The sequence below is a fragment of the Rhopalosiphum padi genome, chromosome 2 (genome assembly GCF_020882245.1).
Source record: "Rhopalosiphum padi isolate XX-2018 chromosome 2, ASM2088224v1, whole genome shotgun sequence".
Lineage (NCBI taxonomy): Eukaryota > Metazoa > Arthropoda > Insecta > Hemiptera > Aphididae > Rhopalosiphum > Rhopalosiphum padi.
The window spans coordinates 66924788-66942465 of record NC_083598.1 but is presented as its reverse complement, the minus strand read 5'-3'; the positions used below and the strand labels follow the sequence as shown (position 1 = coordinate 66942465).

General features: G+C 24.5%; 2 protein-coding genes across 9 annotated transcripts; one reads left to right on the top strand and one right to left on the bottom strand.

Moving 5' to 3' along the window:
- Positions 1 to 981: 981 nt before the first annotated feature.
- Positions 982 to 11348, top strand: LOC132920286 (histone deacetylase 6-like). 7 transcript variants are annotated; one of them, XM_060982542.1, is made up of 16 exons: positions 982 to 1050; positions 6832 to 6993; positions 7062 to 7242; positions 7807 to 7904; positions 7976 to 8149; positions 8221 to 8413; positions 8505 to 8564; positions 8668 to 8757; positions 8817 to 8923; positions 9256 to 9458; positions 9518 to 9648; positions 9989 to 10180; positions 10254 to 10402; positions 10509 to 10647; positions 10720 to 10840; positions 10896 to 11348. In XM_060982542.1, exons 2-16 carry the CDS (start codon positions 6893 to 6895, stop codon positions 11156 to 11158), a joined length of 2202 nt encoding a protein of 733 aa, XP_060838525.1. In that variant the 5' UTR covers positions 982 to 1050; positions 6832 to 6892; the 3' UTR covers positions 11159 to 11348. The 7 variants fall into 7 exon arrangements, with proteins under 7 accessions (XP_060838525.1, XP_060838524.1, XP_060838521.1 ...); XM_060982541.1 differs by lacking the exon at positions 982 to 1050 and adding an exon at positions 6161 to 6309; XM_060982538.1 differs by lacking the exon at positions 982 to 1050 and adding an exon at positions 6161 to 6383.
- Positions 11338 to 17612, bottom strand: LOC132920288 (GPI mannosyltransferase 4). 2 transcript variants are annotated; one of them, XR_009660719.1, is made up of 7 exons: positions 17400 to 17612; positions 16722 to 16941; positions 16466 to 16631; positions 15866 to 16389; positions 15371 to 15772; positions 12983 to 14523; positions 11338 to 12884 (listed from the first exon to the last, which is right to left on the bottom strand). XR_009660719.1 is itself a non-coding variant. In XM_060982546.1 (6 exons), exons 1-6 carry the CDS (start codon positions 17515 to 17517, stop codon positions 14157 to 14159), a joined length of 1797 nt encoding a protein of 598 aa, XP_060838529.1. In that variant the 5' UTR covers positions 17518 to 17612; the 3' UTR covers positions 11338 to 14156. The 2 variants fall into 2 exon arrangements, 1 of the variants encoding a protein (XP_060838529.1); XM_060982546.1 differs by having other exon boundaries at positions 11338 to 14523.
- Between the last annotated feature and the right edge of the window lie 66 nt (positions 17613 to 17678).

Sequence of the window (17678 nt, the reverse complement as noted above, 5' to 3'; positions counted from 1 at the left end):
CTTAAAATATGTAAGTACATAATTTATAGGTAAATAAATTGTATGATTTTTACTTTGTATGAATTATATTGAGTGAATAAAATAAATAATTAATCAAGCAATATAATAAAAATTTTAATTTATTAAGTATTTAATCATCTATTAGGTCATGTAGTTGAAATAGAATGTAATATTTCCATATAAATAAAATAAAATAAAACCAAAGCATTTATACTTAACGAATACATAGTTTTAGTACAATTTTGAAATAAGCACTATTATTATTTATTATCATTAAAAATATATTTTCAGAAAAAAAACTCGGAAATATTAAAATTAATTAATTAATTTGATTTACTAAAAAAATTAAAAAATACCTATATACATGCTGATTGCTGGTAGATGAAATTTTTTTTAAATAAATCTTTAAATAATGCGAGAATGTAAGCTATCATCATATTATATATAGCATGGCGTTAAATTGATATATTACTAATATTATAAGATAAACATAAAGATTCGTATCAACGTTATGGTCGCATATGACTAGAAAAATCTTAGAAAAAGAAATATATAAATAATATTATTTAATATATATTGTAATATGTACATGTTACTGTATAGCTAGACGTGTAAGTTTGTCGGTATGAGTTTCTTTGAGGTTGATATATGACACAAATAGGTAATTTTTATAGTCACAAACAAGCATGACTAGAGTTCACAATTAAAGAAAACGGAGAAAAACAACATAGCTCTACACCGATCATAATATTAAACGTTTAACATTTTACTTATAACTAACAAGTTTTTTTTTTAATGTTGCACCGAAAAAACATGATGCGCACCGCCTTGACCAATAAAAACAGATATTTTTGTCAGATAAGTATACAGTTTCCCAGACCTTTGTTCCTCAGCTTATTCCGACGTCATTAGCAAAATGTTTAGTCATTATTTTATTATTTTATTAGGATAAAAACCACAGTTTAACATAGAACGACTATTACGAGCATTAAAATACCAAATCTTATAGGTATATACATGAACACTAAAATTACATTTTTATTTTCTTATGTAAGTAAATATATTATATTTATATTTATATATAAGCTCAATACTAATTTGCATAGAAATTGGTTATCATTATCTCATATTAATATGTGTAAGTAAGTATACAATACATATAAACCTTCCTACATTTTAAAACACATGTATTCGGATTTCTGAATAAAATGGTTTGACACTTTGACAGACTCATATGTATGTACCTATTTTAAAATTTTTAGTTGTATAATAATAAATTTACAAGAGTGTTCTATTCTAACATTATATATAGTCTCATATTACTATAGGAACTATCAATTTTATAACTTTTCTGACTTCTTATTTTCATTTACTCAACTAAATTACGAATTAAGTTAGTAAACTTTATACTATTTATTTATGTAATGATTATAATGTATGGTAATTAATTGTTTATTTTATTATTATTATTAATTAATAACTAGGTCTATTATTTATTTACTTTATTCTGTACTTATATAATAAGTTAATTATGAATTTAATATAATGTATTAATATGTGTTAAATTTACATAAAAAAATATGTATGCATTTTAGCATTTATAAACACTTACCTACATATAACTTATCCATATTGATAAAATATTGTTTATAATCACTAAAAAGATTAAATACCTTTATTTAATGAATTTTTTATTTAAGTTTTAGTACAGTAATGGCGATATCGTAACCAATTATCTAACTTATAAATTATAACAAATACTTATATATCTTAACATTGTTAACTAGGTACCTATAAAAATCTATAACCAAATTAGAATTGCTTTTTCATTCAGTTTTTAAATATTAAATGACAGAAGCTATAAATGTTATAAATAATATGTTAAATAATAAGAGTTATTCGCAGCTGAACTATCTATTAAAATATAATAATTATAGCCAGTTATGTAGGTGCGCATTACATTTCGAAAATTGTAAAACGCTTAAAAAACAGAAACGTTATCATATTATTATACGTCATAATATATTCTAATCGCCACTTTACATCATCATAATATTATTTTGCTTTAGCACGCCTTCCTAACTGATTTTAATCGACCGTTGTGGTATTTCGAAATTTGCATTTTCAAATGACTCAAGAGGGTTGCGATTCCGTACGCGCTACTGTTTCTGATCGTTAATAGAATGCAGAACAATGCGTGTGGTCGTTGGGATTCAATTATTGTCACCTCGAAAATACACGGCGTGTATGTGTAGCGTGTTCGCTGATAAAATCGAGATTTAATAAAAAAAAAAAATAAGAATAAGAAATATATTAAATAATAATAATAATAAAAATAAAAGACAAAGGGAAAAAGCAACATCACGATCCACGCAATGGCGCACAAAAATAAATATCTATCCAAGACTAGTCGCCAACAACACGGCGGTAATTAATTAATTAACAAATAGTGTCTAAAAACTTTGTACCTACTATAGGCATTATGTTAATATTCCTTGTAGTGGTTTAACGTTTTGTTTTTTATTAATTATAAATGCCTGAGCGTGTACCTGTGTATTATTGTGTGGAAAAGAATCCAATAGGTATATATCCGGGGACCTACATGGGAGGTTCGTACAACGCGTTTACAATGTTAACAAATGCAGATAGTAATCGATTGGGAATCGTGAGAAAAAAAAATAGTCAGATAAAGTGCCAGTTAAATGTTATTGATGCCCAGGCGGCCAGGCATACTGTATACATTAGTACATTACGGCGATTGACGAATAAAGGGTATCGATGACAAATGTTTATTGTTATCATCTCCACACTAAATGAAATTAAGTATTGTTTGGATAGGCATATACACAAAATATATAATTTATATTTATTATGGCTTTAGAATATAATAAAATGCAAATGTAAATAAAATAACTATTATACGTTTAATACGTAAATATATAAAAACGGTGAAACTGTACAATATATTATGTGAATACCGTCGTAGTACCTACTCATAATACTTACGAATTTATGTCAATATACATAAATAAACAAGCGCGTTAAAATGTTAAATTTTCATAAAATTGTTTAACTAAAAAAAAATTTAAAGTATAAATTGTTATAATATAATATAATATGTTGGCTTTTTATCATGACAAATGACCCATTATAGTACATAATTAAAGTTACGTATACTTACTAAAATGACTACTTTAGTCTTTAGTACTTACTTAACTAATTTAAAACGTACCAATCATAAAATAATGTTCAAATAAATAAAAAAAAAATCGTGCAGCAATTTTAAGGTATTTTCTTTGGTTTTTGTGGTATTTCAATTAATTTTATTTGTATATCTCTATTATAATTATTAAATATTAAGTATTAGTGTTTTTATATTATCCAATTAATCTACTTTTAGTTAGTTATTTAGTTATTAATAATAAATGTGTAACTGGCCGTTATATTAATACGTTAATATAATTATTTCAAAAATTATATTTTTAATTATACTTGGATATTATTTTTATTTAAAAAGTATAACCATCCGTCCATCCAAGGTCAAAATGCATATTCAAAAAAATATTTGCTTAATTTAAAAAAAAATAATTAACTAAACTTTTGGAACAAATAATGTTAAGAACCATTCATTTAATGATCGATAGATGTTTTATTACCTATTTCCCAAATAAGATTTTATATTACATGTACCTATTATAATGTATATATTTATAGGCATAGCCAAAGGTATAGATATATTATAGAAAAAAGATTAAGTATTAATTAAACTATTAAATATACATTTATATCATTATATACAATATACAATATATTGACATATTGTACATACACTATACATTTGATACTTGAACTTCTATTCAACAATTGTATGATACTTTGAAAAAAATTCGTTAAAATTCATTTAATTAAAAAAAAATTTAAACTCAAAAAACTAATTTTTACTGTTCAGTATACAAATATGTATGTATGTAATATGTATTTAATATTTATATAATATGTATTATACATACGTATTAATGAACTATAACTAAAATAAAAAACACAAAAACGACCATTGACGACTAGTTTGCGACATTTGATTTTATAGTAGATTTTATATAGATCGTATCTTATATATCAACATCAGACAACATCGATAACAATAATCTATAAGGTAATAATAACAATTAACGAGGTGTGATAGCATACAATCTGTACTGTACTTTATAAATAATTGTAGTTTTTAATGTTTTTATATTTGTTGAAAAAAGTAATACAAAATTAATTCGTTAAATAGACATTTATTTCGTTATAGACAGAAACGTTTTCGAGTGAAAATGTCATGATTCGATGGTTCCATAAAATATTTCGTTGTATAGAGTTTCATTAAATAAAAGTTTATTAAATAGAGGTTTTACTGCATGTGTTTAAATATTACATTAATTGGGTCGTCTATAAGTTTAATATATAAAAAAAATAAGAAATATGAAGAACGTAATGTATATATTTTATAATACGCCAGTGGTTTTCAACCTGAGGGTCGCGAATAATAGGTTTGGGAGTCGCCAAAAATAATAGTCGAAATTATTTTTCCATATTATTTAATAATAAAATAAAGTTATAATTTTTTTTTTTAACATATCTATACTATAACAGTATAACATGTCGAGGAGCGAAATCTTATCGATAGCGGATCTAGATTATTAAATTGTTCGTAACTCGTATCGTATACGTATATTTGAACAATTTAAGTCGAAAATATTTATAATAATCAGTCCCTACCTAGGTGTCATTTGAGTAGTATACATTTATAAATCAAATTTTAATGAATAAAACAACTTTTTTTTTTGAAGGGGGTCGCATTACAACAAAAAATAAAAAATGGGGGGGGGGGTCGCGATCAAAAAAAGGTTGAAAACCACTGTAAGACCATAGTTATTTGGGGCTAAGTAAATTTAGTTTGCGATAATTTGTGTTCATTTTGGAAGTGGTAAGTTGGGTCCCGGCTATAAACCATTGACGCAAGTACGCAACTAGGTCTAAAATATTAAAAATTTCAAACTTTAATATTTTATATTTATACAATTTACTTTTGAATAATTATTTTACAATATAATAAGTATATATACAAAATACGTCATATTGCAAATAGTGCATATTATTATATAGTGGTATTAATGGACATAAATTAAAATTTGTTAAATATTTATCATCTAAGTTTTTACCTAAATCATGATTCATGATATTTATACGGAACAACATTTTCTTCCAGGATTCAATTTTTTAATTATTTATTCCATTATTATTTATACCTTCTATTGTAAAATATGACGTATTATATTTAGCGTACTAACATTTTTTAAAATTATTTATACCATATAGTATTAAATTTATTTAGAACATGATATGATAAAACCACATATATTTTAATTAATATATTTATTTTTTCGGAACCCAATTTACCAAAGTAATACTGTATTACATTCTTCCACTACTGTTAATCAATAATCATGCTAAAAACAAATCAAATTTAGACCGTATTCCTCAATGTACATTGTACAGTGCACATTTTTTTCTATTATCAAAATAAAAAATTGTCTTACTCTTATTAATTCGAATAGTTACTTATAATTTTTTCTAGCCTATAGTTAATTATTCTATATTATTTTTATATATATTTATATTTAGAGGAAAATGGAAAGTACCTTTATCATTCTTTTAAGGTAAATATTACTCAATAGTCTTATTAGGTGCCAATTACCACAGTTGACAGTTCAGTCATCAAAGTGTTCCAATTGACTTACATAATTTTATGTTTCTATTTATTATAATATATACCTACATATTATTAAATTATATTATATTATTATTGTGTAACTTTTCATATTTCTATAATTCTATTAGGTACAGGTTCTTCGTTCTTGAAATAGCAACTCTATAAACATGATTTTAAAGTCTAGAATAATTTATTGAAGTCGTAATAATACTATAATAGTAAACATAAACATAATATAATACCTTTAGTTTATACGTATAAATAAAAAAACTGATATCAAAGTATATTTTACAATTACCTATTTATACTCTGTAGCCTGTCGAGTCTGTCTATATAGTAACCACTATATAATTGTAGAATCGGCGATTACCGCCTAATCACTTAATCAGTCAGTTACTCAGCTATATAGTCAGCTCAGTTATGTTATTGAAATCGAGTAGGTTCACTCGTGTTTACATATTAATCATACTATAATATGCCATAATTATGGGTACCTAATATTGCCCGAGTCAGTGCCTCAGTGGTTCTCAAGTTCTCAACTGTCTATTTTTTCCGTAGGCGCTCTTGAGTATTATTTAAAAAGCAAAAACCCATGGGCTACAGTCTACACTAATAACTTCGATTTTATGTAATTATAAGTTGTAACAAAACATACTTTTATTGTTTAAAAACAAGTAGGTACTTAACTCAAAATCTTTTCATGGTTTTATCTAAACTTAGTGGGGGGGCTTTAATTGCATCGATGCGATGGGCGATACCAATAATTGCAAATACTCCAGTATCAAAATTAAAATAGATTCAACTTTTATAATAAAATATATTCATTTAGATAGATTATCAATGACATAATATGCGTATTGCGTAGTATATAATATCAAATGATTTTTGTGTAGTTTAAAATTTAAATGGTAGTCGGTAGGTGTTGTTTTGTGTTTTAATTTATACAATATAGGTATCTGTCATTATACTATTATAGATACAACTAATAAATAAATAATTATATTTTAAAGTAATTAGGTACTTATATTTGAACTTTTCTGTACATTTTGATTTTTTCACCTCTGATTTGCCTGCAGTGGTCTTCTGTTGTATTATATGTTAAGTATACCCATTATCCATTCAATTGTCTAAGATATCATGACCGGAGTCATCTATGACAATAACTTTACCACACACAAATGCTTATGGGACGAGCACTATTCAGAAAATCCACAGCGATATACATCTGTACTAGAGCGGTAAGTTTGTTATTCAGGAATAATTAAAATACTGAATTATACTTACCTGTGCATGCTAATTAATACAGTTGTAATTCATTGGGATTGATCGATCGGTGCATTAAAATATCCTCACGCCAAGCCACTAAAGAAGAATTACTGTCTAAACATACGGCAGAACATATTGATTTATTAGAAAGTACAGAGCACTACAATGATGAAGAATTGGAACAATTGTCTTCAAGATATGATTCAATATATGTACATCATGTATGTTGCTTAAGAAATTAAATGTATAAATACTTAAAATACTATATACTTTGATGCAAATTATGTACTTAAATAGTAAATAGATAAAGATAATCATAGGTATACATTAAATAATAGTATAAGATTATAGTTTTTAAAATCTAAAATAACAATCAAAACTACCTACTAACTTATGCTTGCCTAGTATGGGTTGCAACTTGCAACATTAAAAAAAAATTATTTGTTTTCTTAAATTTCTTAAATCAAGTTTTCTAAGTATCTTTGTAATTTTTATTGAAAATGTATTGGGAGGTATACTGGGAAAATAGATAAGTTATAACTTTATAAGTAAAAATAAAGTAGAAAACCTCCCTTTATTATAATTGAAAACAATTTTCAATTTTTTTTTTTTTATCACATAATTGTTCAATATGGAATTTGTTGTAAACATAATTTTATTTGTAAATAAACACATTTCTAAGATATATAAACATCATAATTTAATTTAAAATACCTATTCAAATTAAAAAAAAAATGTATATTATAATGTACTATAGGTACCTATGTTGTTTTATGTGCTTATAGTCAACTTACAAACAATCCCTACTTGCAGCAGGTAGTTCAATTGAGTTAGTCAAAGCAGTTGTAGATGGTCGTGTACAAAATGGAATGGCCTTTGTTCGGTATGTATTTATAATTTGTAAAAAAGAAATTATAACATGTATGTAATGTATTTGGATTTAATCACTGTTAGACCTCCTGGACACCATGCCATGAAGACTGAATACTGTGGTTATTGTTTTATTAATAACGTTGCAATAGCTACTCAATATTTATTGGACAAAACAGCTATTCAAAAAGTTCTTATTGTTGACTGGGATATTCACCATGGTCAAGCTACTCAACAGATGTTTTATGAAGACCCAAGGTATCTATTTATAGACATTTTAGTTAATTATTATTTATGATTATAATATGTAATAATAAATGTTCAATTAGAGTGCTATATTTTTCTATACATCGTTATGAACATGGACAATTTTGGCCAAATTTAAGAGAAAGTGATTTTGATCATATAGGCAACGGGAGCGGTACAGGTTTCAATGTGAATGTTCCACTAAATGACATCGGAATGAAAAATGAAGATTATTTGGCTATAGTTCATAACTTATTAATTCCTTTAGCAACTGAGGTAATTATTAATAATAATAAAAACGTACCAACTATGATAACAAATACTAGTCATAATTATCAATTTGGCTAAATAATAATTTATTTAAAAGTTTTCTCCAGATTTCATAATCATTTCAAGTGGATATGATTCAGCCATTGGGGATCCTAAAGTACCTATTTAATTTATTTTTATTAATGTTATTTATTTAATATACAATTAATATATAAATGTTATACATTTATTACATATACTAATTAAATCTATTATTCTAGGGTGAAATGTTAGTTACTCCAGCATGTTATGCTCATATTACACAAAAACTGATGAGTCTTTGCTGTGGTAGAGTAGTCTCTATACTCGAGGTATGTATAAGCTCAGCACATTTTCTATAAAATTCAACTTCATCAAAAGACTTTTTTAGGGGGGTTACTACTTGAAGAGTTTGGCTGAAAGTGCAGCATTGACATTAAGGGCATTATTGGGAGATCCATGTCCAGTCATTGGGTCATTACAAAAACCATGTAAAAGGTGAAATATACTAAATTTGATTTTAATTTTTTAATTTTTTACTATTAATAAGAATTTGTCAAAGTTTAGATTAGAATAGTAATGAACCATGTTATTTAGAGTAATACCCACAATATTTTTCTAAAATTTCATAAATTTAAAATTCTATTGTTTGTCATTAAAAACATTGTTCAAATTAGATTTTATTTTTTTCATATAAAATGCTGTTTAAAATATACTTTATTGTTTAAAAACATTTTTAAAATTTCTTAAATCAACTAATATAGTTTTAAATTAGTGTACTTAGTTGAATGAATGACTTCAAACCATCTAAATAATGCATGTTATTATAGTGTCATGGAAACCATCAGTAATGTGATTTATGCTCATAGACATTATTGGGATTGCTTCAAGTATAATATTTTTTACAATGAAAATCTACCAGAAATTCGTTACAATTTCTTTGATGAAAAGCCAGAAATATATCAAACAAGAAATATGTATCCAAAAATTGATACTTCAAGTTTTGATATAATTTTAAACAATATTATTACAGGTATACAATGCTATATATTTTGATCTAAAAATACTTTATTAATTTAACTGTTTAAAAAGAAACCAAACTATTCAATCCAAAAATTAAAGTTGGTTTAACATCTAAAGTGGTTGAGCATTCAAACAATTTAAAAAATAGTGAAGTCTATCAATATTTAAAATTAAAAATTGGAAATTTACATATTTTAAAGGTAACTATGTTTTAAATTACTATTAATTAAAATAATTACTTACTTTTTATAAATATATAAGACTAATTAAATGTGTTTTAAGTAAATAAATAACAACTAGAATACTGTAATAAATTCAAATGTCCTAATATTTAATATGTTTTTAACTAACAATTTCACAGTTATAGACTCAATTACTTTTTTCATATTTAATTTATACGTTGGTTATAACTACCAACTAATTAAATTCCCTTGATAGTAGAGTGTTGGTTAGGTTGACAAAAATATTAATGTTGTCAAATTATCAATATAAATTATATTATTTAAAACCAATCATGAATAACATTTTAATTGTTTACAGGAACGTCAATTGACAATTGAAGAATTTAATATGGTTTATTCAACTGAGTACATCAAAGAAATAAAAAATAAACAGAAATGTATTGACAAAGAGCAGTGTAGTATTACCAGCATTAAAAATAAATTCATTGAAGATGATTCAGACAATCCAGTATTTAATATGTTTTCTTTTTCTGTTGGACCACTATTGCAGGTTGTTAATAATTATAATTATTAAATCACATTTATTAAAAATCATATTTTATCATCTAAAATAATGTTAACAGATTATTGATTCAATATTTAACAATGAAATTAAATCTGGGATATTTGTATCGTTGTCAACTGCGAGCTTTAGGAAAAATGAAATCTCATATACTTTAAATACTTCCATAATTGGTGCCAACTATGCCATAAAAAAATATTACTTGAAAAGGTTATGATAATAAAAAAGTTATTAAAACAACATACCCAATTGTTTAAATATATAAATTTAATACTTATAATATAAAAGTAAATAACAGTATAAATTTGTGTTACAGAATATTAATAATTGAACTGAATGAAAATGTTACAGAAATAGTATCTACTGATCAAATATTAGTTATTTCAATGCATGGTTTATTAAATAGCTCAACAATTATAAATGGAAACAATCATATCAATATTTCATGGTCAAAAGTAGTAACCAATAAGTGGTTATAAATTTGATCAGATTTTATTATAATTTATCTACATATTTTTGTTGTTTAGAAAGTATTGAATGAAGCAGAATTTACTATAATGATGCAACATCTGATTTTACCAATTGCTTATGAGTATAACCCCGAATTGATAATTGTGTCTTCAGAGTTCTACTCTAATAAGATAGACGGTAAAAATTATTAAATATTTATTTGATATTTATTTAAAAAAATGTGTGCTTTAAGGTATACAAATGACTCCTATCATGTACGGATATCTTATCCAATGGTTAAGTACATTAGCTAATGGACGACTCATCTTATACGAACAAGATGCACATGATAATTCAGTATATAGAAACAAATGTTTATTACAGTGTTCTAAATCTTTACTTGGTAAGCCAATATCAAAATTGTGTGTGACAAATTTATTAAACTTAGAATCCAAAAATATTCTACTTAACAATATAAAAACCCATAGAAATAACTGGCAATCCTTGGAACTTTAAAGAAAAATAATAATATATGAATATCATATTTTAAATTATTGTTTAGTATAGTTTAGAAATTAATCAATTTATATAATTTATAAGTTCATATATTATTTTCATATAAATAAAAAATTATTTATTTTTATAATATAGTTTGGAAATGTATGTATTTTTTAATATTAAAGGAAAAGTAAATATTGTAGTTTAATGCATTGTTTTATTATTAAATATACAATAAAATAAATTTACTTAAAATGTATTTAAGAAATAAAGTAAATTATTAGTGAGCACAATTAAAATACCTATAGCCTAAGAATAAATATTACACAATAATGAAAATTTGAAAAAAAAATATCACATACAAATAAAATGGGCTTTTATAGAAATCTATAATAGTATTATACTAATAAGTAAAATTATTTTGTCAACTATCTAATTATTTTAGATACAATTTTCATAAATTATTGGTGACAACACTGAAACTATAAAATGTTTACAAACATAAATTACATATAAGGTAATTACATCCAATGTAAAATAAGTATAGAATAGTGAAACTAAAATATTTTTAATGATAAAAATTTAAATATGTTATAGTTCTTAAATAATTGTTTAAATGTGTACCTATGCTAATTCAAATTAACATAATAGGTAAAAAATAAGCAAGAATTGTGCATTTTTCAATGTTTTAATAAAATTGAATTATTTATTAACACTACTTATATTTGCCGTGCAATCTTCATTGTAACACTATATTATTATCAAAAATACTTAACTTGAATTAAAATAATATTTTACTATACTGGGTATTTCTTGGTTTTCTGTATAAACTTTAAGAATGATCTAATTGTTTTTATGCTAGTGAATGAAAACTACTTATTTTTAGTTATGTAGATGTGGGGGGGTTTTTAATTGTTATTTAATTTAAACAAAAAATTGATTCCCTTATTGCAGAATTGGATAAAAAAATTTGTTTGCTTTTGGCAAATAGAGGTCCCAAAGTTCCGAATTATTCATAGAGGTACACAAAAATAAAGATATTATAGAATTTCTCCCTTCTCCATCTACCTAACAGATAAAAACAATAATTATTAATACACTTTATTTATTCTTTATTCAGAAAAATGTATCCTTTGTTAATATTACACTTATATATTATACCTTCTAATGTCTATAGATAATAACATACAAGTTATATTTTGTTTTAGTAAATATCAGTTATGAAGTATATCATATTACCATAGTACCATCAAACATTTTAGATGATTTTTGTACCAATTAAACAGACTAAATTTAAGTAAACTATTTAGTTTTAAATGTAATAAATTTAATGCATATATTCCATGGATGTAAACATTGTAAACTAATTATAGTATTTGGAACTCGCGTCGTATGCTATCTACATGAAAAATGTATCTACCAAAATTGTGTGTTGGCGTTGTATGTTATCTACAATTTTCCACCCCGCAATTTGTAGATTGTTGGTGTCGTCTGTGCATCTAGACATTAATTACATTAAAGAACTCTTTTTCATGTCTTCAAAAAACTGGTCAAAAAGATTCTTTGATGCATTGAGTGAACGTCACCACTCTTCCATCAACTGCCGTTCCAATAAGTTAGTGGCACCACGTGTTTTTATGCCATATTTTATTTTGAATTAACTTTTTGGCATACTTTAGCAGTGGGTAAGACACCACATTGTTTTAAAAAATTGGTGCAAGATTCATCATTGTAAATAACATGTCTATAAAAGTCAATAAAATGTTCCATTTTGATTTAACAAAAAATAATTACATAAATAATTTAATAAAATAATTTAATTTGAAAATAATTTAAGCATACACCACTTTTACAAAAGTCATATGTCTACTAGCTATGATATGTGTAAAGTGTAGACTGTAGAGTGTATTATTGATGTTTATAATTATACGGTTACACCTGCAATATTAGTCTCCGTACAAAGTATTAAGTAGATATCAACCGAAAGGTAGATAACATATAACGCGATCAAAGTTCAGGTAGATAGCATACGACGCGAGTTCCTAGTATTTATAGCCAAAATAAATTTGATTTAAATAATTCAATTAATTATATTGTAAAATTTTAATTCATTAGCAATTCATTAAAAAATATTTATGATATAATTCAAACCCAAATATTTTTTTTCTGAATATTTGGCTAAAAGATAAGCATTAACAACTGAAAAATAGGTTGTAGATTCCATTTATAACCATGATATCTTTCTTAAAGTTTGTACAGGAAACCGTGAATAGTAAAAATTAATGACTAGAATTTGCATTTTGGTTATCCTGAGTTTAGAGTAATAGTAATATAGTATTCACCAGGACTCCGGACTTAAAGCATTTGCTTATTTTTATGGATTGGCTTAAAATGTAGCAGAGTGCTATGGAAGTGTATGTCATGTTAAAACACATTCAATTATGAAATTTGAGTGCTTTTTTCAACAATTTTTTAAAAATATGGTTATTTCCAGTTTTTCTTAATATTTTTGCTTTTTTGACCAGTTTTTCTACATTTTATGGTTTTTTCAGAAAATCCCTGGGAAAATCTATAAACAATAAGGCAAAATGTTTTGAAAGTGAAGTTTGATTTTTTTGATTTTTAGTTAGGAACTTTTTCTAATCATTTTGTTTCAATATTTTTTGTAGTCTTTAATTATATTATTTTTAGCACAGTTACAAATTATGTCTAGTACCTACTTTATCATGTAAAAAGAAAGTTTTATTTTTTTGATTAAATATTTTTGCTCAAATTTAAGTTTTTTAAATGCTTATTTGAGTGCTTATAATTATGTTTTTAAGTGCTTTTTTAATCACTTATTTTAAAGATTTTAAGTGCTATAAGTCCCGAGCCCTGGTAATCACTAATTACTTTATAGTAATCTGTAGAACTTTAATTGTATATTGTAATCAAATACAAATATTGAAAATGTATTTAAAAATATAGAAATTAAAACCGTAATAACTAATAAGTAACATAATTGTATTAATAATAATTATGTAATGTTGTATTGTAATTCAGTCTTTATAGTAATTTTATAAAGTACAAGCGAAAATATATCACAAAGTTCTGTTAAACTAATATAAGGCATATTGTCATGGTACAATAAATCTATCATTGATCTAAAATAAAAACGCATCGATTCTGTTGACAAATGCGGAAAAAACATTTTTTTTGTGTATGTAAGACTAGACAAATTACCAACTGATTCGAATTGCTTGGTTAAAGGACCAGATACTGAAAAATAGACTGTAAGTTCTTCTTTATGAGTAATATGTTTACTAATATTCATCACAGTGTCATATAATGCATTGGGATCCAATGATGAACCCAGATCGTATACTTTGATGTGACGTTGATTCCTAAAATATTTAAAAACAATTATTATTATAATTAATTAACATGAAAAATAATAAATTATTAAATATTAATATCATTATAAGTATATTTTTGATAAATAGGGTTTGAAAGTTGTAAGAGTTGCATACTTTTCTAAATACTCTCAGTTTATAGTAAATTGAGTTAGAAATCCATTATGTATAATGATGAGTTAAAAAACCAAAAATTTAAAATAAATATTTTGTCAATTTTAAAAACAATGTACGTTTCTATATTTGTGTAAAAAGTGCATAATGATAATTTAATACACATCTAAAAAAATGTATGTTTTTATTTTATAATTTATGTTATATATTTTAGTATACAACTTTCCAAATATTTGAAAATATAATTTTATAACCAATTTTTTACACATCAGATTTTTCTTATTCATTTTTTCAATTATTTAATATAATTATAGTATACCAGCAATACAAAAATTTTGATAAGTAGTAATAAATACTTTTTTTGGAGGGGGGGATTTTGCGAAAATTTCTTTTGCATACATAAGTTTTTTCTTTTATCTATTTTAGCTTTCTTAACTTCTGATTTTCTGAACCTAATTTATAACAATAAGTTTCACATCATAGTGAATAATTTAGTTACAATACAAATATATTCAAAAATAAATGGAATAGTATACAATAAAAGTATAAAGTACTATAATTTATACTTTAATAATTTTATATATTTCTAAGTTAAAATAAATTCTAATATGAGTTTAATTTATTAATAAGCAGTGAATAACCAGGAAATATGTCTTAACAAAATATGGTATACAATACTTTATTTTAAAATAAATAATACAAGCAATATAAATTATGAACTTACACGTATAGTAAACTTTCGTTTAATTGAGGGACCATTAATAATCCAACAGGAATAGAATATGTATGACTTTGAATTATATATGTATTAGTTGCATGTTTAATATCTTGAAACAAATGTGAGATCATCGGAGTAATACCAGCTTGGTGCAGGTAACCATAAAATATAAATCCAATAATATTAGAAAAACACCAAACTGGAAGAATGTGTTTGAAATTTTTGATGTAATGACTAGAAAAATACTTGGAAGTAGAAAATACAATTGGTAATAAAAGAGGTAACAGAAATCTGGGCTCTTGGTGTGGAAAAATTGATAACAGGAACAATGGAACGATCACACTAGCCATCATTAAAGTTTTAACTTCATAAATATTTGGTAATAAATGGTAATGATGATTTACAATACTGTAAGAATACATAATATTTATGAATTAGTAAAACAATATAAATATAAATTGTAAAGTTGTAACATTTTATTTGTGAAACCAATATACTTACATTTTTATGAAAGAATTGAATTGTAAACGTCCTAGAAAAAGTAGAGCTAAGACATTGAAAAGCAATGGCATATTTATGATGGCATGAGTTATTCGAAAATGGATACCATGTTCAACTAAGTTTGAAGGTTTTATATTATACTTGATAAAATTTAAAGGAGTTATGACCAAACTGGCTTTATTTTCTGTTATATGCTCAAAGTAAAATGAATCAATGAGTATAAACGTAAATATTCCAGGCAGAGTACATAGAAATAATATTATAAAACGTATATTGAATATTTTTATAAAACGATCATCGTTCTTAGAAAATCCTCTGGAAACCCAATAGAAAATAGGGGTAACAGCAAATAGTAAAAAAGTTGGTCTATTGAAGGTACCAACAGCTAAAATGGTACCAATTTCTAAACAATGAGAAAAATGATGACTAGGTAATAGACGTAGCTTACGGCTCATCACTACTTTATCTGTTATTGATGTACGGAATGCATACATATTTCGTATTTCGTTTTCAGCAGCTACAACCTATGATAAATAATAAAAAAAAAATAATTAAAATAAGTTTAAAAAGAACATATACTATTATAAATAATAAACTTACTTTATCTGAAATAGTCATACTGTCAACAACTTTCCATAATAAAAGAGATACCAAAGCCAATTCTAAAGAGTTGGTAAATGTCTTTGTACCAAATACAATTATAACATAAGAACTTGAAAGCAGTAACAAATATCTATTAGACTTTAGTTTGAGTATTTTACAAATCCTGAAAAATATTAAATCAATAATATTATTCTGTTTTCAAAAATATACATTCAAATAGCCAAAATGTGTTGTGATTATACTATTGTCATACTTATATAGTGAATAATCGGTTATAAGTGACACCGCACAAGTAACTAATCGAAAAACAAACAGCAATAGAAAAGGATTCCACTGAATTTTATATAATTTAAAAATCCATTTGGCAATATATAATGGCATGCCAAAAATTCCATATAATAAACCTATACTTCTAACTGGTGCATCCTTATTAAATTCCCAAGGGCGGTTATGTACAACTCCAAAGACATCACCTAAAATCAAAATTATTTATTTATATTCTTGTACCTATATTTTATTTTGCAAAAAGATGTTCAGTTTTGTGATACAAAAATAAATGATTTATTAGTTTTATAATTATGTTTTAAACCAAGAATTAATAATTCTATAAAACTCAGAAACTGTAAATTACATAATATATATTTACTATAAGCATAGTAATCAACTTAATCTACTTAATAAAATAATCAATTAGAACAACAAGAAAAGTAAATCATCTTTTAATTTTAATATAGAGACATTCATTGCACACATCAAATATTTTCTACGTGAATAAAAATTATATTAAAATAATATATATATTAGATTAGGTACCTACTTATATAATTATAAAAGGTTTGTTTATTTTTTTCAAAATAAAACATACAGTTAAAACATAAAGAGTAAGATACTTCAATAGCTCAATCAACTGAATAGTTATTCGGGAACTTACCAGTGATGATTTCGGTCGTTTGAAAATATTCATCAGGATGAATATAGCCATTTTGTACGAAAATAGAGGATAATATTCTAAAAGCCAAAAAGCAACCATATTCCGGTCCCGGTGACATAATATTATATTAAAAATATAAAAATTTAAATTAGTTTTTAAGTTAGAGAGAGCTCATATGTTAATTGAGATTTGGAGATGTTTTGATTTGTTATCGTTTCAATCGTTTTATCAAGATTGGGCGAGTCAGTCGCGATGGTTATTATCAGATAGTTGTACCAT

What these genes read in the sequence shown, in the direction of transcription:
- LOC132920288 (XM_060982546.1), bottom strand. Translation starts at nt 17,517, where the DNA reads ATGTCACCGGGACCGGAATATGGTTGCTTTTTGGCTTTTAGAATATTA. An exon ending in AACGACCGAAATCATCACTG is followed by an intron (nt 16,942 to 17,399) that starts GTAAGTTCCCGA and finishes TTTTGATTTTAG; the next exon opens with GTGATGTCTTTGGAGTTGTA. An exon ending in AACGAAAGTTTACTATACGT is followed by an intron (nt 14,524 to 15,370) that starts GTAAGTTCATAA and finishes TAAATATTTTAG; the next exon opens with GAATCAACGTCACATCAAAG.
- LOC132920286 (XM_060982542.1), top strand. Translation starts at nt 6,893, where the DNA reads ATGACCGGAGTCATCTATGACAATAACTTTACCACACACAAATGCTTA. An exon ending in AATGGAATGGCCTTTGTTCG is followed by an intron (nt 7,905 to 7,975) that starts GTATGTATTTAT and finishes AATCACTGTTAG; the next exon opens with ACCTCCTGGACACCATGCCA. An exon ending in TTTAAACAATATTATTACAG is followed by an intron (nt 9,459 to 9,517) that starts GTATACAATGCT and finishes CTGTTTAAAAAG; the next exon opens with AAACCAAACTATTCAATCCA.